This window comes from Podarcis muralis, chromosome Z (assembly GCF_964188315.1).
Source record: "Podarcis muralis chromosome Z, rPodMur119.hap1.1, whole genome shotgun sequence".
NCBI lineage: Eukaryota > Metazoa > Chordata > Lepidosauria > Squamata > Lacertidae > Podarcis > Podarcis muralis.
Window position 1 is genome coordinate 33,328,488 of NC_135673.1, and position 25,518 is coordinate 33,354,005.

The window sequence follows — 25,518 nt, forward strand, 5'->3', positions numbered from 1 at the left end:
TTTTAAGGCTGATGGGGTTCAGGTATTCCAGGACAGCCTTTGCCAACCTGGTCCTCCCCAGAGATGTTTTTTGGACTGCTTCTCCCACCAGCACCAGCCCAGCTGTGGGAGTCCATAAGTAGCAAAATACCTCTTTAGAAAGTACTACCTTTTGGCACGTGTTCTGTTCCTCAGCTGTAAAACATGGGTGGGGTTTTGCTAAATAAAAAAAGGTTTATATTCATTCCGCCTGCTGTAGAGGTGCCAAATTCCTAGGCGTTCCAACCAGTATGCTTTTAATTCTCAGTATATTAACTGCTGCACTGCACTGACTAAAAGGAGATAAGGAGTGAGCAGAAACATGTATACTCTTTAAAGAAGAGAAGGTGCCTTCCACTTAATGTAGCTGTAACCAGAGCAGGACCTTCTCCACATGGATTGCTGGTTTGCTCTTGGAAAAAGAGAGAAGAGCTCTGATTCTGGGCTCTGGTGTCTTGTCTCTGGTTGTGATACCTTTACACACACACACACACACAAACACACACGCTGTGGAATGTACTTCTTGTCTAGAAAAGGGTAGGCAAAAAATAAAAGACATCGTCCTGGTTAATCCCTACAGGAATAGTTATGATTATTTCCCCTTTCTTAATGTGGCTGTGGCCCGGGGCACTGCAGGTTCTGCTGTCCTTGTTGGTTCTTCAACTTCAGCAATTTCCTCCCTTCTGTTTCACCTCCAGTTCAATGCTGAAAGGGAAGACCTGGCTCTCCCTTAGCAGGCAGGGCATGTTAGAGGTCAAAAGGTGTCCACTGTGACTCCTGTAGATGGAGCAGCCCATTATCACTCGCATGTGTCCCTGTTCTGTTCCCTCTGGAGCATTTCGTGGTTGCTCAGCAGGTAGGTATCCACGAAGGAAAAGAGCTCGTCCGGTGTCAGAGGCTGGATGTAGCGCTCGCGGTCCACGCCTTCTTTGTCGACCAACACGACGTTGAAGCGGGAGCGGGTGATATGCAGGAACTGCCTATAGAAACAGAAGGTTGGCTGATTGCCAGTTTGCTGGAGACCCTAAGAGCTCATGGAGTAGTGGTTTTAGAGCAGGGATGGGGACTGCTTTTGCCCAGAGGGCCAGATCCACAATTAGCTAACCCTCCATCGGCCACATTGACAGGCAGTTGCAGCTGCTCACCTGTCAGGTCACCTGACCCTTTATTCCGCCAAGCCTTTCCCATGAGATGTAGGAAACACCAAGCCTCAGCTCTTTTAAGTGTGCTCCAAACCTTCCTTTGCAGTAGCTTGAATTTTCCTGCTCCTGACACCATGTGATGACAAATAAGGGCAAGGCCATACCCAGCTTCCCCATATCTAGAGGCCCTGGGGAGCCAGCATGTAACTTGAGTGCTTGCACTGATTGACTGCTTACGTGTTACCAGGCCAGGTTCAATGTTTTTGCATTATTTTATAAGGCCATTGGGAGCAGGATAACTCTAGGACTGTCTGAGCCCTTCAATCCCTGCCTGATCACTGCAATCTTTGGGGGAGTCTCTGTTGCTGGCTTCCCCATGGCTCAAGACTACTAGAAGCCACCAGTTGCCAGTTTGCTATTGGCTTGCTGTTCCACTGCAACTAAAGCCAAGGTATCTATCCGCATCATGGAGTGAGTCAGTGGATACAACAGGGTCAGAACTGGAGCAATATAGGCAAAGGGAAATACGTCTCGAGGTCCACCACATTTTATTCCAGACGCCAGTTCACTGAGATGAATGAAGGATCTGGTGCCATCTTCACAGCATCAGATCAAAGCTCCACTTAGTCCACCATCTTGTTTCCAATAGCGGACACCCAAATGCTTCTTGCAATTTTACAAGCAGGACATGAAGACAATAACAGCCCTTTAATTGTTCCACAGCTACTGTTGCTGAACCTGGAAGATGCATGTAGCCATATTGGCTTGTACGATATGATACGATACCTTTATTGTCATTGTCCCATACAGAACAACGAAACTGAAAATCTACATATAACATTCAAAACCCAACAAGCCTGCTATCCCAGCTATCCCAACCTGGTTAGCCCCCTAAAAACTCTGATACCCCATTTTTAAATACAATATACCCCCATACAGACTCCTTACAATGCGTTTAAAACAAAAATCGCTTTTGGGTAGAAACTGTTTCTCAGGCGGCTAGTCCTAGTCTTTATAACCCTGTACCTTCTTCCAGAAGGCAGAAGCTGAAAGAAACCATTTCCAGGGTGCACACTATCCTGTGCTTTATCTCTGCAGCTTTCTTATGGCACCTGGAAGCATAGATTTGATCCAAGGTGGGAAGAGTGCACCCAATTATTCTCTCCGCAGTCTTTACAACCCTGGACAGCATTGTTTTTTTCCCTGACCGTGCAGCTCGCAAACCACACACACAGATCATAAGTTAATACACTCACTGATAGGTAAAGGTACCCCTGCCCGTACGGGCCAGTCTTGACAGACTCTAGGGTTGTGCGCCCATCTCACTTAAGAGGCCAGGGGCCAGCGCTGTCCGGAGACACTTCCGGGTCACGTGGCCAGCGTGACATCACTGCTCTGGTGAGCCAGAGCCGCACACGGAAACGCCGTTTACCTTCCCGCTAGTAAGCAGTCCCTATTTATCTACTTGCACCCGAGGGTGCTTTTGAACTGCTAGGTTGGCAGGCACTGGGACCGAGCAACGGGAGCACACCCCGCCGCGGGGGAACCGCCGACCTTTCAATCGGCAAGCCCTAGGCGCTGAGGCTTTTACCCACAGCGCCACCCGTGTCCCCTACACTCGCTGATAGTTGGCTTTAAAGATTGTCAAATTCTAAGTGGTCACCACCACATTTTGTGGTAGCTGAGCCGCTCAAATTAAAAATTACAAATGTTGAAAAAATAGATCCCCTCTTCATTTTGTTTTGCCTTATCATGCACACTCTTCTCTTTGTAACATCCCAGCAAGTGGTCGCCCAAGGCCAGTAACATTCGTCACTGAGCAGGGATTTGAACCTGAACTTCTGCCAGCCACTCTGCACCACTAACCTGAGCCCTTCAATGATGTTCTCTGAGAGTCGGTGCTCACGGATCCTCCCCACCTCGTGAGGCGGCAGCCCCACCAGCTCAATGACGGTGATGTGGCGCAAGTCCAGCCCACATGTGGCTTGCTGCAGCGAAGAGAGAAGCAAATGGTTGGAGGAACCCAGTAGCTGGAGAAGGGAAGGAAGGGTGTGAGTTCTCAGATGGAAACTCAAGAGGAAGGGCTTACCTGCAGCATGCTGTTCTGCATCTTATAGTAGCGGTCAGAAGGATCAGGAGCCGAGATGATGAGCAGCCGACGCTTTTCATAGAACTGGTCCAGAAGGCCGGCAGCAGAGTTCACATCCACATTGATCTGCATGGCTAACAGTAGCATGAGAAGACACAGGGTTTTAGCATGGCTGCAGTTACATGCTAGATGGGTAGCAATATGAAGAATGGAGAGCAGTAATAGCGGCAACAGGGCCACCTGCCACACTGTAGGAATGGATACTGACGAACATCTCTGAGTGTCCCCCCCAAATGCTCCCTTTCTGTCATCACCGCTATTACTTTTCTGGGGAGTGGAGCCAGATTACTAACCTTGCTCATACAATAGGTCAAGGGAACCTGTTGGACTCCAACTCACCTGAGTCCCAATCAGTATAGCTAGTAGTCAGGGCTGATGGGAGTTGTAGTTCAATAGCATCTGGAGGGCCATAGGTTCCTTGCTCCCACTCCTTTGCTAGGGATATCATCTCAGATACCCAAATTGGTTCACATGGTTGGTCACAATGGTGCAAATGGATCTTGTCTACACTTTGTCCTCTGAGCTGAGCACACACACTTTCACTTCCGGTCCTCTCTCTTCAGGAACACTAAGGGGCGTTGCCCTACAGCTAGTGAAAAGATTTGGTTCCCTGTAATCAGCGGGTGGCGCTGTGGGTTAAACCACAGAGCCTAGGACTTGCCGATCAAAAGATCGGCGGTTCGAATCCCCGCAACGGGGTGAGCACCCGTTGCCCGGTCCCTGCTCCTGCCAACCTAGCGGTCTGAAAGCGCGTCAAAGTGCAAGTAGATAAATAGGTACCGCTCCAGTGGGAAGGTTAATGGCGTTTCCATGCGCTGCTCTGGTTCGCCAGAAGTGGCTTAGTCATGCTAGCCACATGACCCGGAAGCTGTATGCCGGCTCCCTCTGCCAGTAAAGAGAGATGAGCGCCAAAACCCCAGAGTCGGTCACGACTGGACCTAATGGTCAGGGGTCCCTTTACCTTTACCTTAATCACTGCTCTTAAGCTGGCAATGCAACAATATGCTCAGAAGGACCATGGTAGGAGAATATGTTATTCATCACTGCCCCAACAGCCATTTCTTCCAGGTTCTAAGTTGAGAATGAGGAAACACTGGTCCTCCAGCTATTGGACTCCAGTTCACATCAGCCCTAGCCGTAATAGTCAATGGTCAGGGATGATTGGAGTTGGAGTCCAGGAACATTTGAAGGAGCACAGGTTCCTCTCCCATGTTCTAACAATGCTGAAATGGGGTTTCCAGTTCACAGAATTAGAGACTTGCGGCATTGGAAGGGACCCCAAGGATCATCTAGTCCAACCCCCTACAATGCAGGAATTTTCAGCCATCCCACATGGGGATCAAACCTGCAACCTTGGCGTTATCAACACCACACTCTAACCAACTGAGCTATCTGAACCAAAGTTCAGAACAAGCCCAATGAAATTTGAGAGCCCAAAGTCCACCACCGCTGTTTCCTTCAACATCTATAATAATTTTCTGCCATCAGAACAGTAACATTTTCATAACACTTGTAAAGAACTCCAGATCATATATCTATAGGGCCAGGAAAGTGTAGAAAAGCATTCAATAGATTCTATGAGATGACATTGAATTGCATCTGGCTCAAAGGTTTCCTTGGGGACGTGGGTGGCGCTGTGGGTTAAAGCCTTAGCGCCTAGGACTTGCCGATCGAAAGGTTGGCGGTTCGAATCCCCGCGTCGGGGTGCGCTCCCGTCATTCGGTCCCAGCGCCTGCCAACCTAGCAGTTCGAAAGCACCCCCGGGTGCAAGTAGATAAATAGGGACCGCTTACCAGCGGGAAGGTAAACGGCGTTTCCGTGTGCGGCTCTGGCTTGCCAGATGCAGCTTGTCACGCTGGCCACGTGACCCGGAAGTGTCTGCGGACAGCGCTGGCTCCCGGCCTATAGAGTGAGATGAGCGCACAACCCTAGAGTCTGGCAAGACTGGCCCGTACGGGCAGGGGTACCTTTACCTTTACCTTTACCAAAGGTTTCCTTGGGTACAAGGCCCTGTCTAGATAAGTCATGACTCCTGATTGCGCAGAGGTTTCAAGTGTATTCAGTTGCATGTGCTTAGAAACCCCATTCAGATGTTTAGCAGTGGAACCACAAAGGAGCATTGAGATCTGGAATAGCCTGTGTGCCCTGAATCGTCTCCTTGTTTCTATTTCTCTATTCAAAACGAGAACTGAATGGATACCACACTGTAAATGTTGTAGCAATGATTTCAGGTTTGATTTATGTCATAAAAGTGCAGTGGAGGAGAAGCTTCACTCTGTGTAACCTTAGGCAGGATTTTTGAGAATGTTTGGACCGCAAAGAAGCTGATACTTAAGCATCTTCAATCCTCATGTAGGGCTAACACTAGGAAGTGGGATATACATTTAAAACTAAGACATCCCTCTGAGATCAGAGCCACCCCACCCCCGTATTTTATTTCCCATTTTCCCATTTAATAGCATTCAACAATGGATATAAATCTACACAAATTGAATAATATTTTCTGTGACTTCCTCCCCTTCTGCGGTATCTTATTTTTCTGTCATTTTCTTACTGCCTATCTTAATTTATCCTTAATTTATACTAGTTGCAGAGTGTGGTTTTTTTTTGTGTGTGTGTGTGTCTTCCACGCACTTGTAGCAGGAATGAGGCAAATACATTTAAAACAAATACTTGCGTTAACTGCGTAAGATCACAGTGATGCTTGATTGCAAAACAATACTCTGAGCTGAAGCTGATGTCACCAAGCAGTGGCTGCTCTGATGTGTTTTTTTTCTAACTGAGCTGTAGGTGGAGTTGGAGAGAGTTTTTAGAGCTGGCTAATTTTGAAACAATTGCCTGCTTTGTCTGCAAATACAATGCCTAGCTAATCTAACAATGGACCCAAAAATGCTCTCTGCAATCTGGTTTCTCCCCAACTGACGCAGCTGCTGTTAGAAATGGAAAACAATAACCGAGATGATGTCAGTTAGAGCTCAGGGCAGTGATGTCATGGTGAAAGCATCACTGTGATCTCAGAGGCATGGCTTAGTTTTAAAGGTATATCCTGCTTTCCCCTCAGCAGCAACCTGTGAGGCTGCTTATAAGCTTGCATGCAGTTAAGTTCTACTCGAGAGAAGACCCCTTTTAAATCAACAGACCTACGTTAAATCACACCTATTCATTTCAAAGGGTGTACTCTGAGTAGAACTGATTTTGGGTACAACTGTTGCCCTTTACCCTAGCTCTTCTTCCCTCAACCCCAACAGACACTTACGAATGCACGTGGGCTGAGAGCCAGACCACTGGCGGCTGGACTGACAGACCCTCAAGGGGGCACCCTGGCGTTCATAGCCTCCATCACAGTGGTACTCGCAGGTAGCTCCGTAGTTGTTCCCTGCTGAGGTGCAGCTGACATAACCATGCTCTGGTGGTTTTAGAACAGGACAGCGACTCACTGTGGAAGGGAAGGTTAGGAATCAGAACCCAAAGTCTTCCTCGCCTCCAACACAACACAGGTCACATCCACACTTGTGCATTTAAACTACTGTGGCGCCACTTTGACAGGCATGGCACCCCCTCTAGGGGATCCTAGGGACTAATCTGTTAAAAGTGCTGAGTGTTGTTATAAAACTCCTAATCCTTTCAGAACTACAATTATCAGAGTGGTTTAACCACCTGTTCCCAAGGAACTGGGAACAATCTAAAGTTATCCCACAAGGGAGTGGATTCTAGAAGAGGTAGTCTGGCAACAGAAGCTTAGAACTCCTCAGGCTGCTCCCAACCTTGCTCGTTCAGAACTATCCAAGGTCCTGCAACTCTGCCTTGCCCCATTCCCCATCAGACCTGGCTTCGGATCAGAACATGGCATTTGTAGCAAGTAACAAAATGTCCTGGTCTGGCCTTGGTGCCAAACCACATGCTGTTTTAAATGAATGGTTTGAACTTGTATCTTCCAACCCCCTGGCAGGAGTCATAGAGGAATGGGGCTGGATGGGGCTGGAGTTGATGCGGATCGGGACTGCTCTTGCCAAAAATACCCCACCTCCACCTGCCAAGCTGCTATTCTCTCCAATTGGAATGTTGTTATTGGCAAACAAATCTCTCAGAGGAGAGAATTTCCAACGGGACCATGGCCTGGAGACAGGGGTAAAACCGACCCATGGTTGAAATCTAAACCATGGCTCTCTCACTGCTCCTATTTAAGAGAAGAGGCAAAGGTGTAAAAGCAGCAACCTCACATTTAGTGTAATGCCTTGGAGATATGATGGAAGGTCCTATCCTTTACCTTGGATGCGCACAAAAAACTTGCAGCTTGCTCGGTTGTATGCCTGGTCATAGACGGTGTAGCGGATAATGTGTTCTCCTTCAGAAAACTCGGATCCTGGTTCTGGGCCCCGGAGTGTCATCCTGGACTCGAAAGACAGAGAGATATGTCAGGATGTAAATATGAGGGCTGGGTTTGAACTTTTTCTTCCAAAAAGAATCCTTAAAACGGTGCTGAGACCCCAGTGCAGCCTCCCCCAAGCTTACTGTTTGATGACACCATCGGCGGAGTCCTTTGCCCGAGGTGGATCCCAGTACACAGTGGCTGTCAGCTTGTTGGGTTCTGCCATTCGCTCTCGAGACTCAGGACATTGGATTTTCGGAGGCTCTATGTCTGCTTGAGTAGAATCAGAAAGGAACTCCATGGAAACAGGCAGCAACTAGGAAGAAAGTTTCCGCCTTGGGCCTGAATGACAAATAACTGGCCACATCCAAATTGTCAGTATTTTGCAGGAGGGATTAAAGAGCATTCCGGAAATGTTGGTTTGTGCCATTAAACTGGATTAAAGTGCTCTTTTTCAACAAATCCACTTTTTTAAAAAAATGGACTTTTTGCAGATGGGAAGGTGACATGGAAATGCACTAAAAACTCTGGGATAAAACTCTGGAATAAAACTAAGGCAAATGGGAGCCCCTCAGGGCTATAAAGCATGATATAAGTATTCTTAAATAAATACTTTAGGTTGTGGTTTGAATGATTGTGGAGCAGCTAGCTGTCCAAAAGACATATCCCCAGCTGGTTTAATGGCCATTTCCCTTAACAGTCTTTGGAAACTGTAGTTCCATTGTTGGGGCCAGAGAGATTTCTGCACAGAAGATTCTTAGGGAGTTCTCAGGGAGCCGTGATAGCCCAACAGATGGAAAGCCAGTTTAAATATGTCAAGTACATGTACATGGGCAATTTCCCCTCCCGTTTCTGTTTCCATCAGAATTCTCTGACATTTCTGGTAGTGGCAATGGCAACTTCTTCCATGCAATATGTGTGGTTGGCTCCGGGAAGAATTTACCTACACAAATTGGCTCGCTTCCACTCCAATGTCCGTCTTCTAAGCACACACGACTGCGATCGCCTTCCCGGTGGTATCCAGGCCGGCAGGTGTAGTCACAGTGAGAATCGACCTTGACTCCATCTGAACACTGGTACGATCCGTGGTAGATTGCCGGCAGCGTAGGGCACCGAATCTCTGTGCACAGAAAGAGAACTTGAAAGTTCCCCAGCCTCTTCATGGAGTTACAACCCCCTGGATACTAGCTTCAAAGGGTTTCAAGCTTTGTAGCAAAAATACTAAGGTCATGCCTGCAACATGCATTTTAAGCAGATTTTTTTAAAAAAACCACACACAACATCCTGGGAACTGTAGCTTGTTAAAGGTGCTGGGAATTGTGGCACTGTGAGGGTGCTTTGGGGGAAGCTGATCCATGCACCTGTGTGCAGCAGGTTAATATAAGAGATAATGGCATGTCACAGAGTTGCGCTTCTACTCTCACAAGATTGAATGCATTGCCCTTGGCTGTACTCGAGGGACAATTCCAAAAGATTCCATGCGAAAAACACTTATGTCCCTGTGGAGATGGCAGTACCGAATCGGTGGCACATGCCCTTCTGGCTTGCACTCTTTATAAAGCCTTGAGGAATGAGATTATCACCCCTCTTTTATTGTCCATTCCGAGTTGCCCAACCACTGCCACAGTGTCTTTTCTCTTGACAGATCAAGATGAACAGGTGACAGCAAAGGTTGCAAGGTTTTTAGCTGGGGCAATCAGAATAAGATCCACTATTTGACTATTGATTCAAAACCCTAAAAGGTATTTTATATAATTGACTTCTTATTTCTATTTTTTGTATATCGTATTGTTGTTTTATTGCTATGGCCAATGGCTGATGCAAATAAAGATTCATTCATTCATTCATTCATTCATTCATTCATTCATTCATGTCACAGAGTAGCTAATTGAGCAGGAATCTGAATTCAGCTCCCTGCTTCCCCTCTGCAAGTCCAATTCTTCAACAATATGTGTCAGGAACCAGCATGATCCAAAGAGGGAGAGCTTTGCTATGTTGACAGGTTACTAAGGAAGCAGACCTCGAACAACAGCTCCATTGGCTCCTTAGGTTGCCTGGTCTGCCTTGGCTAAGAGAACTAATTCTGGTGTTGCAGCATAGCAGGGATCAGGCCGGACACTTCCTCTGCCTGAGAGCTGTTCTAATAGTGCAGGATTAATATGCCTGGACCTTTCTATGAAACCCTTGGTCCTTCATACTCGGTCCCCCCACAACCTCCTTTTGCCCTTGATATAAAGCACTCTTGAAATCAGCGGTGAAAATCAATACAGTTCTGAAAGGTTCAGCCTGTCTTCTTGATTAAAAATGATGCCCAGCTGTATCGAAGCATAGATTAAAAATTGGTCTCTGGAACAACGAGCAGGCAAAGTTTTATGACAATATCTTAAGAGGTGCCAAAATCTACAAGTGAACAGATAATTTTCCAAAATACGTAGTAGATGTTTATGTCTGTTCTCTGCCAGCAATTGCTTCTGACACATAGAATCATAAGGACCACAAGCATGGGCACAGCTGGAAGGGGGGCAGGGAGGGCCAGCAGCCCCCCCCCCATCAACAAAAAACATTAAAAATACTGTACATAGCTAACGGAGGTTCTGCCCCCCCTAACAAAAATCCTGGCTATGCCCATGACCACAAGGGTCATCTTGTCCAACTCTCTGCAATGCAGGAATCTTTCCCCCCCACATGGGACTTGAACTCACAACCCTGAGATTAAGAGTATCTTGCTCTACCAACTGAGCTATCCTGCAGGCTCATATTGGGTTATGTTGATGGCACCCTATGTTGAGTACTTTAATGGAGCTTCCTGAGGATGGCTGTAATGTGGAGCAGCCTCTGGACACTGGCGTGACACTTACGTCTGCAGTAGGCATGTCCTGACCAGCGACGGTTTAGCAGGCACTGTACGGACCTCTGGCCGATCAAGCGGTATCCACGGTCGCAGGAAAGCTCGCAGCGCGTCCCCAGGCTGCTGCGGTAATTACCTCCACGGGGAGAATAGCACGTAGCCTCCCCATGATAAATGCTCAACAGGTGACACCACTGGGGAACTGAGAAAGAGAGAGAGAGAAAGAGAACCTCAGCTAGGTATTCTAGCTATAAAGAGCAAAAGCTTTCGTAACTCAAGGGACCACCAGCTCCCATATATACCTGCTTATGTGTTCAGATCTACCATGGGGAATTTGATCTGGGCGCCCCCCATTGTTTGCAATAAGATGGGTAGTTGTGAATTATGGTGCTGGAGGAGACTCTTGAGTGGCCCATGGACTGCAAGAAGATCGAACCTATCCATTCTTAAGGAAATCAGCCCTGAGTGCTCACTGGAAGGACAGGTTGTGAAGCTGAGGCTCCAATACTTTGGCCACCTCATGAGAAGAGAAGACTCCCTGGTAAAGACCCTGATGTTGGGAAAGATGGAGGGCACAAGGAGAAGGGGACGACAGAGGACGAGATGGTTGGACAGTGTTCTCAAAGCTACCAGCATGAGTTTGACCAAGCTGCGGGAGGCAGTGGAAGACAGGAGTGCCTGGCGTGCTCTGGTCCATGGGGTCACACAGAGTTGGACATTACTAAATGACTAAACAACAACAACAACAACAGAGTGGTTGTGAAAGGATGAGGCTTCTGTGAAACACAGAAAATGTAATACCATCATGGTATTTATCATTGCATATTTATCGGGCATTTATTTACCCCAAATAAGTTTGTCCCAAAGTTCAACTGAAATTTAATGCTCCTGTGGCATAATCCCATCAGCACTACTTCTGCCCACTCTGGGACAGCAGATAGTGAGTTTTTGTCCTTTTCTATCCGACATCTCTTCAGCAATAAGAAGATTTCTGTCGTGTCCACCTCTGACTTCTCTTTCCAAGGCTAAACACCCCCAGTTTCTTTAAACTTTCCTCATAGGATTTGCTTTCTGTACCACATAGACAATCTTCATCCCCCACGTGCCACTAAATTCCTTTCAATTTGTATCCTCCTTAAAAGTGTGGCCCACAGAACCAGGCTGAGTTCTCTGGATAAGGTCTGTCTAGTATGGTTAGTTATTTGGCCATGGAAGAAAGCACTCTGTGTGTGCTCTGTGGAATTTTCTTTGTTATTGTTCCTTAACAAGCTCCAGGCTTTGAAAACCAGACCCAGGGGCCCAGCTCTGGTGAACAATAGCACAGCCTTGGAGCTTCCCCAACTAGCTGCCCCTAATTTACATTTCAGGCAAACTTCTGAATTCAGGAACTGTGGTAAATTAATTTTGTGCCAGCTGTTTCCCTGCCCTTACATCAATTATTTTAGTCAGGGCTGACCCAGCCACAGAGCCAAACAGCAGCTGTTGGCTGTCCCCATAGGACCCCATGGCTAGCATTATCCAGGCAGGTCAAAGGACGGTTGTGTGAAAGGCAAAAGAGAAATATCTGCCCACAATGGTTGCCTAGCACTGTTTACAAACTACAGTTCGCAGGATTCATTGGGGGAAGCCATGGCTTGTTAAAGTGTTATGATACTGCTTTATAGTGCAGATAGGGACCCAACATTGTGGTGGGCTCTTCTGTTTCTAAGTTTTCCAATTTGAGCAGGTAAATTACCTAGATGGCCTACAAGGCTCCCCTCAGTCTCTCTGACCACAACTATATATTTAGCACTCTTATACCACCTGGGACGCGGGTGGTGCTGTGGGTAAAACCTCAGCGCCTAGGACTTGCCGATCGCACGGTCGGCAGTTCGAATCCCTGCGGCGGGGTGCGCTCCCGTCGTTCGGTCCCAGCGCCTGCCAAACTAGCAGTTCGAAAGCACCTCCGGATGCAAGTAGATAAATAGGGACCGCTTACCAGTGGGAAGGTAAACGACGTTCCGTGTGCTGCGCTGGCTCGCCAGATGCAGCTTGTCACGCTGGCCACGTGACCCGGAAGTGTCTGCGGACAGCGCTGGCTCCCGGCCTCTAGAGTGAGATGAGCGCACAACCCTAGAGTCTGGCAAGACTGGCCCGTACGGGCAGGGGTACCTTTACCTTTACCTTTATACCACCTGGGAACTGTGGTTTGCTAAGGGTGCTTAGAGTTGTTAAAGGTAAAGGGATCCCTGATCATTAGGTCCAGTCGTGACCGACTCTGGGGTTGCGGCGCTCATCTCGCTTGATTGGTCGAGGGAGCCGGCGTACAGCTTCCGGGTCATGTGGCCAGCATGACTAAGCCACTTCTGGTAAACCAGAGCAGCGCACGGAAACGCCATTTACCTTCCCGCCGGAGCGGTACCTATTTATCAGGCAACGGGAGCTCACCCCGTTGCAGGGATTCAAACCGCCGACCTTCTGATCGGCAAGTCCTAGGCTCTGTGGTTTAACCCACAGCATCCCACGCTTAGAGTTGTGTAGGAGACCCCTATTCACAGAGTGGAAAATTCCCAGAGTGGTTTAACAAACAATTCATTTTCCCAGGGAACTCTGGGAATTGTAGCTCTGTGAGGGGAATAGGGGGTGTCCTAATGACAGTTCCCAATATTCTTTGCCTGTTGTCTTTGTCCATGGAGTTTTCTTGGCAGGGATACTGGAGTGGCTTGCCAGTTCCTGCTCCAGGTGGATCACGTTTGGTCAAAACTCTCCACTATGACCTGTCCATCTTGGGTGGCCCTGCACGGCATAGCTCATAGCTTCTCTGAGTTATTCAAGCCCCTTCGCCACGGCAAGGCAGTGATCCATGAAGGACATCAGTGAACTAAAATGGACGGGAATGGGCGAATTCAGTTCGGATGACTATCATATCTACTACTGTGGACAAGAAACCCGTAAAAGAAATGGAGTGGCCCTCATAGTCAACAAAAGAGTGGTGAAAGCTGTACTGGGATGCAATCTCAAAAATGATAGAATGATCTCGATACGAATCCAAGGCAGACCTTTTAACATCACAGTAATCCAAGTTTATGCACCAACTACTGGTGCTGAAGAAACTGAAATTGACCAATTCTATGAAGACTTACAAGACCTTATAGAAGTGACACCAAAGAAGGATGTTCTGCTCATAATAGGGGATTGGAATGCTAAAGTAGGGAGTCAAGAGATAAAAGGAACAACTGGCAAGTTTGGCCTTGGAGTTCAAAACGAAGCAGGGCAAAGGCTAATAGAGTTCTGTCAAGAGAACAAGCTGGTCATCACAAACACTCTTTTCCAACAACACAAGAGACGACTCTACACATGGACATCACCAGATGGGCAGCATCGAAATCAGATTGATTATATTCTCTGCAGCCAAAGATGGAGAAGCTCTATACAGTCAGCAAAAACAAGACCTGGAGCTGACTGTGGCTCAGATCATCAGCTTCTTATAGCAAAATTCAAGCTTAAACTGAAGAAAGTAGGAAAAACCACTGGGCCGGTAAGATACAATCTAAGTCAAATCCCTTATGAATACACAGTGGAAGTGAGGAACAGGTTTAAGGATTTAGATTTGGTGGACAGAGTGCCTGAAGAACTATGGATGGAGGCTCGTAACATTATACAAGAGGCAGCAACTAAAACCATCCCAATGAAAAGGAAATGCAAGAAAGCAAAGTGGCTGTCCAACGAGGCCTTACAAATAGCGGGGGAGAGAAGGCAAGCAAAATGCGAGGGAGATAGTGAAAGATACAGGAAATTGAATGCAGATTTCCAAAAAATAGCAAGGAGAGACAAGAAGGCCTTCTTAAACGAGCAATGCAAAGAAATAGAGGAAAACAATAGAATGGGAAAAACCAGAGATCTGTTCAAGAAAATTGGAGATATGAAAGGAACATTTTGTACAAAGATTTCCATAATAAGAGACAAAAGTGGAAAGGACCTAACAGAAGCAGAAGACATCAAGAAGAGGTGGCAAGAATACACAGAGGAACTATACCAGAAAGAAATTGATGTCTCGTATGCCCCAGGTAGTGTGGTTGCTGACCTTGAGCCAGACATCCTGGAAAGTGAAGTCAAATGGGCCTTAGAAAGCATCGCTAATAACAAGGCCAGTGGAAGTGATGATATTCCAGCTGAATTATTTAAAATTTTAAAAGATGATGCTGTTAAGGTGCTACACTCAATATGCCAGCAAATTTGGAAAACTCAGCAGTGGCCAGAGGATTGGAGAAGATCAGTCTACATCCCAATCCCAAAGAAGGGCAGTGCCAAAGAATGCTCCAACTACCGCACAATTGCACTCATTTCACACGCTAGCAAGGTTATGCTTAAAATTCTACAAGGCAGGCTTAAGCAGTATGTGGACCGAGAACTCCCAGAAGTGCAAGCTGGATTTAGAAGAGGCAGAGGAACCAGAGACCAAATTGCAAACATGCGCTGGATTATGGAGAAAGCTAGAGAGTTCCAGAAGGACATCTACTTCTGCTTCATTGACTATGCAAAAGCCTTTGACTGTGTCGACCACAGCAAACTATGGCAAGTTCTTAAAGAAATGGGAGTGCCTGATCACCTCATCTGTCTCCTGAGAAATCTCTATGTGGGACAAGAAGCTACAGTTAGAACTGGATATGGAACAACTGATTGGTTCAAAATTGGGAAAAGAGTACAACAAGGCTGTATATTGTCCCCCTGCTTATTTAACTTATATGCAGAATTCATCATGCGAAAGGCTGGGCTGGATGAATCCCAAGCCGGAATTAAGATCGCCGGAAGAAATATCAACAACCTCAGATATGCAGATGACACAACCTTGATGGCAGAAAGTGAGGAGGAATTAAAGAACCTTTTAATGAGGGTGAAAGAGGAGAGCGCAAAATATGGTCTGAAGCTCAACATCAAAAAAACGAAGATCATGGCCACTGGTCCCATCACCTCCTGGCAAATAGAAGGGGAAGAAATGGAGGCAGTGAGAGATTTTATGTTCTTGGGCTCCATGATCACTGCAGATGGTGACAGCAGTCACGAAATTAAAAGACGCCTGCTCCTTGGGAGAAAGGCGATGGCAAATCTAGACAACATCTTAAAAAGTAGAGACATCACCTTACCAACAAAGGTCCGTATAGTTAAAGCCATGGTTTTCCGAGTAGTGATGTATGGAAGTGAGAGCTGGACCATAAAGAAGGCCGATCGCCGAAGAATTGATGCTTTTGAATTATGGTGCTGGAGGAGACTCTTGAGAGTCCCATGGACTGCAAGAAGATCAAACGCATCCATTCTTAAGGAAATCAGACCTGAGTGCTCACTGGAAGGACAGATCGTGAAGTTGAGGCTCCAATACTTTGGCCACCTCATGAGAAGAGAAGACTCCCTGGAAAAGACCCTGATGTTGGGAAAGATGGAGGGCACAAGGAGAAGGGGACGACAGAGGATGAGATGGATGGATAGTGTTCTCGAAGCTACAAACATGAGCCTGACCAAACTGCGGGAGGCGGTGGAAGACAGGAGTGCCTGGCGTGCTCTGGTCCATGGGGTCACGAAGAGTCGGACACGACTAAACGACTAAACAACAACAACAACAATATTCTTTGGGGAAAGCCACGACTGTTACAGCAATATTATAATGCTTGAAATGCAAGTGGGGCCTAGGAGTGCATAGACACCACACACCAAGCATGTGAAGCATTCCATTAATGAGAATATGCTCACCCAATGTTTGAGCATACAGGGCTCTTCCTCACAACTGGGAACCTAGAGGCAGTTCCATGTAAGACCCCTATATGCCTACAGTCCTTGCTCACTAATGCTCTATGTTCAGCCCCTGAGAAGTATGGCTAGTGGGTGTATGGTGATTGCACTGGGGCTAGTAATTGAGGTCCCATTCTCTTCTCACACCTCCAATCAATGTGTGTAGGTAGGTTCCTGACACCCTTACTGCTTGCCTCTTGCATCCCTCAGGCTGCAGGAGGGATGAAGAGCCAAAAAGATGGCGCCTTTCCAAAGATGCCCCAAACTGCCCCCTCCCCCAGAGAATGATGTATGTGTGACATGGGCACAGCTGGGCCTTCCAAGAGATCACATGAAAATTACTAAGAATGGCTGGCCTCCATATGTCATTAGACCCCCAACTCCCATCAGCCCTACTCAGCCTGGCCAATGGTCAGTGCTGATGGAAGTCGTAGTCCAACATTGTTTGGATGGCAGTGCACTTTTTAAGATTATTTAGCTCTACCAATCTGAAAATGCTTACCTCGATATTCTGGAGCAAGAACATGGGAGGTTTCTTCAGCATACACCTCGTTGGTTTGCCTTTCTGCAGCGGAGTAGCCAGATCCTGGCACAAAGGAGGGAGAAACAGAAAGTGACAATGCTCATCTCCAGATTGTCTACATCAGGAGTCAGCAAACTTTTTCAGCAGGGGGCCAGTCCACTGTCCCTCAGACCTTGTGGGGGGTCGGACTATATTTTGGAGGGGGGGGGGAAATGAACAAATTCCTATGCCCCACAAATAACCCAGATTTTAAATAAAAGCACACATTCTACTCATGTAAAAACACCAGGCAGGCCCCACAGATAACCCAGAGATGCATTTTAAATAAAAGGACACTTTCTACTCATGTAAAAGCACACTGATTCCTGGACCTTCTGCTGGCTGGATTTAGAAGGCGATTGGGCTGGATCCGGCCCCCAGGCCTACCCATGGTCTACATACCTGACATTTAGAAGACATCTGAAGGCTGTTCAGGAAAGTTTTTAATGTGTGACATTTAATTTTTTTTAAATCTTTGTTGGAAGCCGCCCAGAGTGGCTTGGGAAACCCAGCCAAATGGGCGGGGTACAAATAATAAATTATTATAATATTATTATTATTATCCTTGTTCCCAGTGCTCTTTTTCTAGAAAACAGGTGCCGGAATTCACCATGAACACCTCCCTTGTTCTCTTAAAATGGCAATGGCACCCACCTGAGAGGTGAGTTCCAATGAGTTCCGGATGGGGGGGGGAGCCCTGCTTGTTTCTGTCCCAAATCAGAGTAACATCACCCCCCCCCCCCAATGATGCAGACTGCCAAATTGGTTCCAAATCTGTGCCAATGATGCCATTGCCCAGGGGAAGTCTTGAGTTTGGTTCCTCATCCCTAGAAATCCTCTTGGTCCCTGATCTGTCTGTTGGGGATTTTTTTTGAAATTTTGCTACTGATTACACAAATGCACAAGGCACAAACTGCAGCAGGTAGCTGTGTTTGTCCTGGGTGGGTGGGAGGGGAGGCAGGTCAGGGGCAAAAATCCAGAAATGCAGGAAAATGTATTTAATAGGACTGACTGAAATGTCACATGCGTTTGACCTCCAAAGGTCTTCTTTAAGCTGGATGGTAAGAAAAAGAAACAAAGGGTGTCTGTAGTGGATCTTGGGGTCTCAAATTTCAGTGGTGCCCTGTGTGAGACATCAAAATTCAGCAAAACACCCCCCCACCTCTCATGCTCCATTCTAAATCCTAGTTGCGCCACCCCCCAAGTCTCCACGCTCAATGTGACTGAACTGGATGCACTGCTCAAAATCCACCTCTGGTGGGGTTGGTGGAGGGAGAGAAAGAATAATTTTTTAAAAGCCCCAGTCATAAGAATAAGCTTTGGGACTTTTCTTATGCCTACTTGAGTTCTGCCTGTTCTGCCTGTACATTTGCAAATCAAAATTATACTAAGACAGCACAAGTTTCCAGCACCTTTTCCTCACAAGCAAAGTGATCTTATAAATGTCTCCAAAGTTATATAGTACTTGAGGAGAGGCATTAAGAAGTTGCTTTATGTTGGGATCCATCATGCAGGTCTTGCAAATCTTGGTTGCAACTTGTCATCTTCTGAAATATCCTCGAAAGGGCATCGAAGTTGGTGAATAAGGCACCTAGAAAGGTGAGGCTCTGCCTGCTAAAATCCCTTTATGAATAGCATCTGGTGTTGAATTCAGTAGGTCAAGGGAGGGGAGGGTATGTACATTTGTGAACTGGATTCCACAACCTCAAAACCAATCATTAGAGCATATACTCTCCAAAAAAAGTTCTTGCACAAATATTTCTTCCCAGGAGCAGCCTGGTTAGGGCTGCTGGCATGAACCACCAGACTAAACAGTTTTTTATGCCAGGTCTGTTAAATGCAGGAAGCAACATGGAGATGGCATGGAAGAAGAGATTGCCAGAGTGCAACTTTAATCTATTAAGCCTTTATACCAGCTTCAGTTGGTAAGGCAGCTGCAACTATTTCTGGGTTGGGCTTGCCTGACCACTGTCAGCCATGCACTGGTAAAATCTCCTCCAGGTTGGATTACTGCAATATGCTCTGTGTGGTGCTGCCCTTGAAGCTGACCCAGAAGCTGCAGCTAGTGCAAAATGTGGCAGCTCAGCTGCTCACTGGGGTAGAATATCACCATCTTACTACCTCGCTGCTGAAATACTTGCACCTAGCTACAAGGCGAGGTTCAAGGTGCTCGTATCAGTGCACAAAACAATATACAGCTTGGAACCAAGATAGGCTTGGGACGTGCTAGGACCACCTCAGCTGCTACATACCCAACCAATCACTGCATTCTGTAGGAGAGAGAGCGTGTTCTCCTTCATGGAGAGCATGGGTTGCGGTGGGGTTAACCAGACACCCCCTGTTGCTGAGCAAGTTGGTTTGGTTGGCCCAAAGTATGATTGAACTCCTAGGGTTGCTGGAGAGAGTTTGATGTTGCCAATTTTGAGTGACAGCCTGAGTTGAATATATTCCCTGAGTGCAGCGTTGAGCTTCCTCTTTTTGCTGCGCGCATCAGATCACCCGCCCTAATTTTAGGGTGTTTGTTGCGTTTGACCTTGCTATGCCTGTCATGGGGTCGTCTGCTTTTGGAGCACGGCCCCAGTAGGAATTTTGTCCATTTGGCTGATTGGCTGGTGCCATTTGGTTTTTGCCTCCTGCGTAGCAAATCGTCACAACTTGTAAGGTTGCGGTTAGGCTTTGGTTTTAGAAAATTGGTTGGTGGAGAGGTATGGTTTGGCTGTGCCTGCCCCTCCAATGCTGCTGCTGCAAGGGTATTCCGTTAAAGGAATCCATCGGCTCACCATGCTTTTGTCCGCACCCCTGTAAAAGGGGATAGGGCCACGCAAGAGCCCCTGGGAGCATTTGGGGAGAGGTGAGGGTCTCGTACCCAGCTCCATCTACTCCCCATAAAATGTTTTGCCTTACTGACTTCGCAGGCTTGCGGATGTCAGTTCTGTCCCTAGGCGGGGACAGATAGTCATAACCAATGCCTAAGCAACCACTCACATTGTATTTTAATAAAGTTGTGGCCAAAATTATGCCAAAAACCTTAAACAAAAATTATGGTGTGAAGTGTGAATTTATTTAGGGGTGGCTTGGGGACCTTGACACGCAATGCCCTGCACTTACCATCCTGTTAGGAGGTCTATTCTGCACAATAATGGAATCGGACCTTTTGCATGGCTGAACTCCCTCCCAATGCATATCAGACAGGCACCCCCAGTATTGCCTGCGAAAAATGTTCACTTTCAAACAAGCCTTCTGAAACCTTTATTCCACTTGGTATCTGTCTTGAATCTGAACTGATTTTATCTATATGCTGCTGTCTTAAACTTTTTTTTATAGTTACAATCATTTTTAATAATCGTTTTTATGTTTGCAATTGTTTTAACTGCTTTTATATGTGACACGGGTGGCGCTGTGGGTAAAAGCCTCAGCGCCTAAGGCTTGCCGATCGAAAGGTCGGCGGTTCGAATCCCCGCGGCGGGGTGCGCTCCCGTTGCTCGGTCCCAGCGCCTGCCAACCTAGCAGTTCGAAAGCACCCCCGGGTGCAAGTAGATAAATAGGGACCGCTTACTAGCGGGAAGGTAAACAGCGTTTCCGTGTGCGGCTCTGGCTCGCCAGATGCAGCTTTGTCACGCTGGCCACGTGACCCGGAAGTGTCTCCGGACAGCGCTGGCCCCCGGCCTCTTGAGTGAGATGGGCGCACAACCCTAGAGTCTGTCAAGACTGGCCCGTACGGGCAGGGGTACCTTTACCTTTTATATGTGTACCTGTTCTATATAGCTTATTATTTTGTGAATCGCTTTGGGGTGCCTCATGGGAAGTGATTCACAAATACAAGGAAATAAAATTCCGAGGGTGATGATGATGATGAAATATTCGCTGGCTGCTGCCTAAACCATTCCCTCTACGAGCTCATCCACACTTAGGCTTGTCCCACGATTTATAGGTACAGGTTTGAGAGGGTCTTCATTTGTCCTGCCACTTTCCACAGGAAAAACCCACTGTTTGCAGAGAACATCAGTTGGGTTTTCTGCATATTGACCTTTGTTCTGATTCAGTGGTTAAAAAAAGTGGGTTTTTCCAGGGAAAGTTGTGGGGCAAAAGGAAAAACGCTCAGACCCATTCCTAGAAATTATGGGACAAACAGAATGAATCATGGGACTAACAGAAGTGTGGGTGAGCCTTATTTCTGATGTTTAGACTGTAAAGCTCTTACGCAGTGAAAACTGTATCATCCACTCCCTTGGAACCAGAAGGCTTGGGGATGCCCAAGGTTTGCAGATGCACATTTTTAAAAATAATTAAAAAAAAAAAATCACCCTAATAGAGAACCCCTCTTCCTGAAACAGCTCATAAGGATTGAGTATGCTCTGTCCCTGGAATCCTGCCAGCCTGTTGCTTTTAGTTGGGAGGAACAGAATGAAGCTACAGTACTGGAATCAGCAGCACTTGATGCTGCAACATTTTGTTACATGTCTCATTTGTTTCACAAAAAAATAGATTCAAATTGCTTTCTTTGTTGGGGGAGTTCAGCTGCTATAATCAGCTATTCTAAGAAACGGCATTATGCAACCTTTCTATAAAGACGCAGACCAACCTACAGTTCCAATCCACACATGAGTCTGAGGGGGCCAACATGCCTTCGCCCAAAACGTGTAGGGCACCTGAACAACTCCCTAACCTATTCCTATCCTAACACAGATTCCGGGGGGGGGGCTACTTTTCCCTTCTCTCCATTATTCCTACTTTCTGCTCGCTGCTCTATAACCAGTTACTGATCCATAAGATGACCCCTGTTCCCTTATCCCATAACTGTTAAGCTTCTCAGGAGCCTTTGCTGATTGAATCTCCAAGCGTCTAATATCTGCTGGATCGCCCTATTCATACTCCTGACCGAGGATAAGGAAGTTTCAAGTGTTCAGTATGATGTAATGCTGGGCAGACTCAGGATGCCTTTTCCAAACGGTCCTTTGGGTATCCAACATGTGGAAAGCTGGCCTTGCAATGAGGTGTTCTGCGTAAGTTTTCAGCAGCAGCCTCTAAGAAAAATCTGGGATCCTACTTGTAGGATTATTGACCTTGGAAGAACGGTGATGCTAACATGGGCGTGGCCAGGATTCTTGGGGGGGGGGCAGAACCAATGTGATTGGTCAGTTAAGTATTTCTTTTGTTTTTCTTGATAGTGTGTAGGGGGGAGCAGCTGCCCCTCTGGCTACGCCTATGCATGCTAACCAAACCCTCCGTAATAGTTGGATCACTTTGAAGGCTGCCTTTTCCTGTGTATGTATGCCAGAAGGATAGATTGCAAGCATCTCTTTCCTTTTTTGCTTTAGACAAAACAAATGCAGGAGTGTGTGTGTGTGTGTGTGTGTGTGTGTGTTTCTTTCCAGCGTTTCCACAAAAATCAGTGAAAGACATATGTGGAGACAAAAATATCTTTTATAGTGAATTGGAGCAGAATAAATTTGGATCCCAGATGAATGAATAAGAGCTGTCTGCTGGCATTCCAACACAATTAGGTCACATTTCCACTGGGTTCCCTCTAATTCCAGAGGCCACAGTTCATTCCCATCACCCAGGCACTCTCATGAATCATTCCTGTTCCTGTTTGTGAATGGACCCACCTCTTAATTTTAGCACCCATGCTTGAAACGAGGCACAACATCTTCTGCATTAGCTCTGAAACCACATCTCTGCTAAGCGAAAGACCAGATGTTTCCGTTGCCCTGCTTGAGAGCATCGCTTCATGTCTATAAGACGCCTGAGGCTGGCTAAGTGCAAAATACCTAGGATAGAAAAGCTGCTCCTCACCCACCCACCCACTCCCACTGGCAATGATGACTGGGATGCATGCTGCACATGCCCAGAGACACAGCTGCCTTGTATGTTTCAAGAGAGACGACCTAGCACTAAAGGCCAGTGTCAGGAGTCAGTGCCATTGAGCTTCTGCCAAGGCCTGCAGCCTAGCCCAGCAGGGTCCTTGAAGCCAGTTCCTGGAACTCCTAGTCTTTTTATTTGTGCTCCTTCCTGTTGTTGCTTGTGCAGTCTGACCTCTCCCAGTGTGTGACCACTGATGGAAGTAAGGAGGAAGGAGCAGCAGCAGCTCTTGCTCACCTTCTCCAGGTTTGGATGATGCTCAGAGGCAAGGGCCAGTTGCAGCACCTGGTATCCTGGGGCAGCTGCCAGGACTCCACTTACTGATGCTTTCTCTGGTCCCTGTTACATTTATTTCCTTGGTCCAGTATTTTGATTCAAGTTGGGAATCTTAATGGTGTGTAGACCAAGCTGCTTGGAGCGCTGCCTCTTTCTGGCTAGCAAGCTTCCCATTGTTTTGCAATGGGAAGTAGTCAGGAGAGAGGAGCAGGGAGAGGATGAATACTAGTCTAGACAGCATCCCCATGGAGAATGTGTACACACCACACACAATGACGTCCTGTGGGGTACTACCTTCCCACTCATAAATTGTCCTTCTCCAATGTCATGTTCCTGCACCAACAGCCTCTAGGGAAAGTCTGATGTATGTCTAACCATCTCCTTGCAAGGAAAGGGCTGAGTCAGCCTTCATAGCCCATAGTGGTTGTAGCTCCAGCAATCACAAATGTGGCCACACTTTTCCAAGATGGAAATGAAGAAATCTAAACCAACTCTTTCACCACAGCTCATAGCTGGGGGTTGAGAGATAGACCAGCCTTGTCTGAACCAAACCTAGCATTGGTGCTGCAATGTGGGCAGAGTTATCTTAGATCCACATGGCACAAGAACTGGAGATTTCAGCTGCCACTGAAACAAATTTGCCTACCATACCCAGTGGCTACTGGCAATCACGTGCTGTCTGTGCTGTCAGAGGTAGGTTGTTTCAGCTGCTGGGAATCATAGAATCACAGAATGGTAGAGTTGGGAGCTGGAGGAGACTCTTGAGAGTCCCATGGACTGCAAGAAGATCAAATCTCTCCATTCTGAAGGAAATCAGCCCTGAGTGCTCACTGGAAGGACAGATCGTGAAGCTGAGGCTTCAATACTTTGGCCACCTCATGAGAAGAGAAGACTCCCTGGAAAAGACCCTGATGCTGGGAAAGATGGAGGGCACAAGGAGAAGGGGACGACAGAGGACAAGATGGTTGGATAGTGTTCTCAAAGCTACCAGCATGAGTTTGACCAAGCTGCGGGAGGCAGTGGAAGACAGGAGTGCCTGGCGTGCTCTGGTCCAGGGGATCACGAAGAGTTGGACATGACTAAATGACTAAACAACAAAAGAGTTGGGAGGGACCCCGAGGGTCATCTCGTTCAACCCGCCTCCCTGCAAGACAGGAATATGCAGCTGTCCCATACAGGGATTGAACCTGCAACCTTGGTATTGCCAGCACCAAGCTCAGACCAACTGAGCTAATTGACTGCTGTTGCACTCAGATCCTGTTTTGGTGCTTCCCGTGGGCATCTGGTTGGCCACTATGAAAACAGGATGCTGGACTTACCCAGCAGGACTCTTCCTATGTTCATAATTGTTTCGGGGTTGTTGCTTTTTAGAGAGGGTGGGGAAAACATTGCCTGCTGAAATCCTTTTCTGTCTTGTTGCCATTAAAGCCACAGCAGCCTGGCCCAGGAAAAGGGCCCAAGCTTGTACAGGCAGGGCCTTTTAAGCCTCATGCACATGTGGCAAAGCACATCTGTTGCAAGGTTTCCCAGAAACATTTAGAGACGACTGCAAAAAGAACTGTGTCTCCTGAAGCTATTTGCTTGCCTAACAGTGACCAGGCAATGGATGGACTTTTAGCGGAACACATAAGAGCCAAGAGGCATAAGAAACTCAGAAGCTTAGTGGAGGAAGGAAAGAGGCTTACTCACTGCCAGCCCCCCAGTCCCTGTTGACACCCCAACCCCACTGCTTACTGTCTGAAACTGTTCCAGACAAACCATCGCTTGCCAAGTGGTCTCCTCATCAGCCAGAGACAGGACATATGGAAAAATTTAGCTCCTGCTATTGCAGGGGGAGGGGGGCAGAATTATATTTACTTCAATCTAGGTATGGTCTATATTTACTTCAATCTAGGTATGGTCCTAACCCCAGATGTGTATCCATCTGCCCTCCCTTGCCCCCAGCAAAGCAGGAACCACAGTTAGTTCCACGATGGGTTATTATTTGCAATGCTTTTGTGGCGAAAGAGTTGCAGGATGTCTGGGTGCTCCTCCCCGCTTCCTATTGCCTATGCCTTGGGGGCTTCTTTGACAAAGATACCCAACTATTGTACAGACTGGCTGTGGTCTTGCTCGGATGGCAGCTGTGGCCAAAAGGAGACCACAGCTAATTACAATGTGTATAAAAATAGACGTGCCTGTCTCAGGCCAAGTCTGGCTATAGGTCCATTTGCCACTCTACTGTCCTCTCCAAGTGGCAACCAGATCTCTGAGGCCAGGGGTCTTTCCTAGGCCTGTTACCAGTAGTGCTGCATGGCGGCGAAGGCAGCAGTGGTGGTGCCTTCACTATGGTGCTGGTGCTGCACTCTTTGGAATGGAGCTGAATGTGCCACACACCTGTAGGTAGCCTGCTATTACCTGAGGGCACTTGCCTAAGGGCCTGCTACCCAAGGAAGGCTGCCTTTGAGAAAATGCAAAAAGTCTTAACACCTTTGTTCTTATGGTTATCCCCACTCCCCCTGCCTGACTTTGGTACTGACTTGTCAGTGC

General features: G+C 47.2%; 1 protein-coding gene across 3 annotated transcripts in view; it reads right to left on the reverse strand.

The window, feature by feature from the left end:
- Positions 1-523: 523 nt before the first annotated feature.
- SRPX2 (sushi repeat containing protein X-linked 2) overlaps positions 524-25,518 on the reverse strand; it is a 30,166-nt gene continuing 5,171 nt past the window's right edge. Inside the window, exons 3-11 of one of the 3 annotated variants that reach the window (XM_028714740.2) lie at positions 16,792-16,875; positions 10,537-10,728; positions 8,622-8,798; positions 7,822-7,948; positions 7,577-7,698; positions 6,566-6,745; positions 3,250-3,383; positions 3,027-3,148; positions 524-998 (exon numbers count right to left, since the gene is read on the reverse strand). In XM_028714740.2, the coding sequence (XP_028570573.2) occupies positions 818-998; positions 3,027-3,148; positions 3,250-3,383; positions 6,566-6,745; positions 7,577-7,698; positions 7,822-7,948; positions 8,622-8,798; positions 10,537-10,728; positions 16,792-16,875 (1,319 nt within the window). In that variant the 3' untranslated portion in view covers positions 524-817. Of the gene's footprint in view, positions 999-2,794; positions 3,149-3,249; positions 3,384-6,565; positions 6,746-7,576; positions 7,699-7,821; positions 7,952-8,621; positions 8,799-10,536; positions 10,729-16,791; positions 16,876-25,518 lie in introns of those variants that run through there. The other 2 variants (XM_028714739.2, XM_077922703.1) reach the window with 2 other exon arrangements.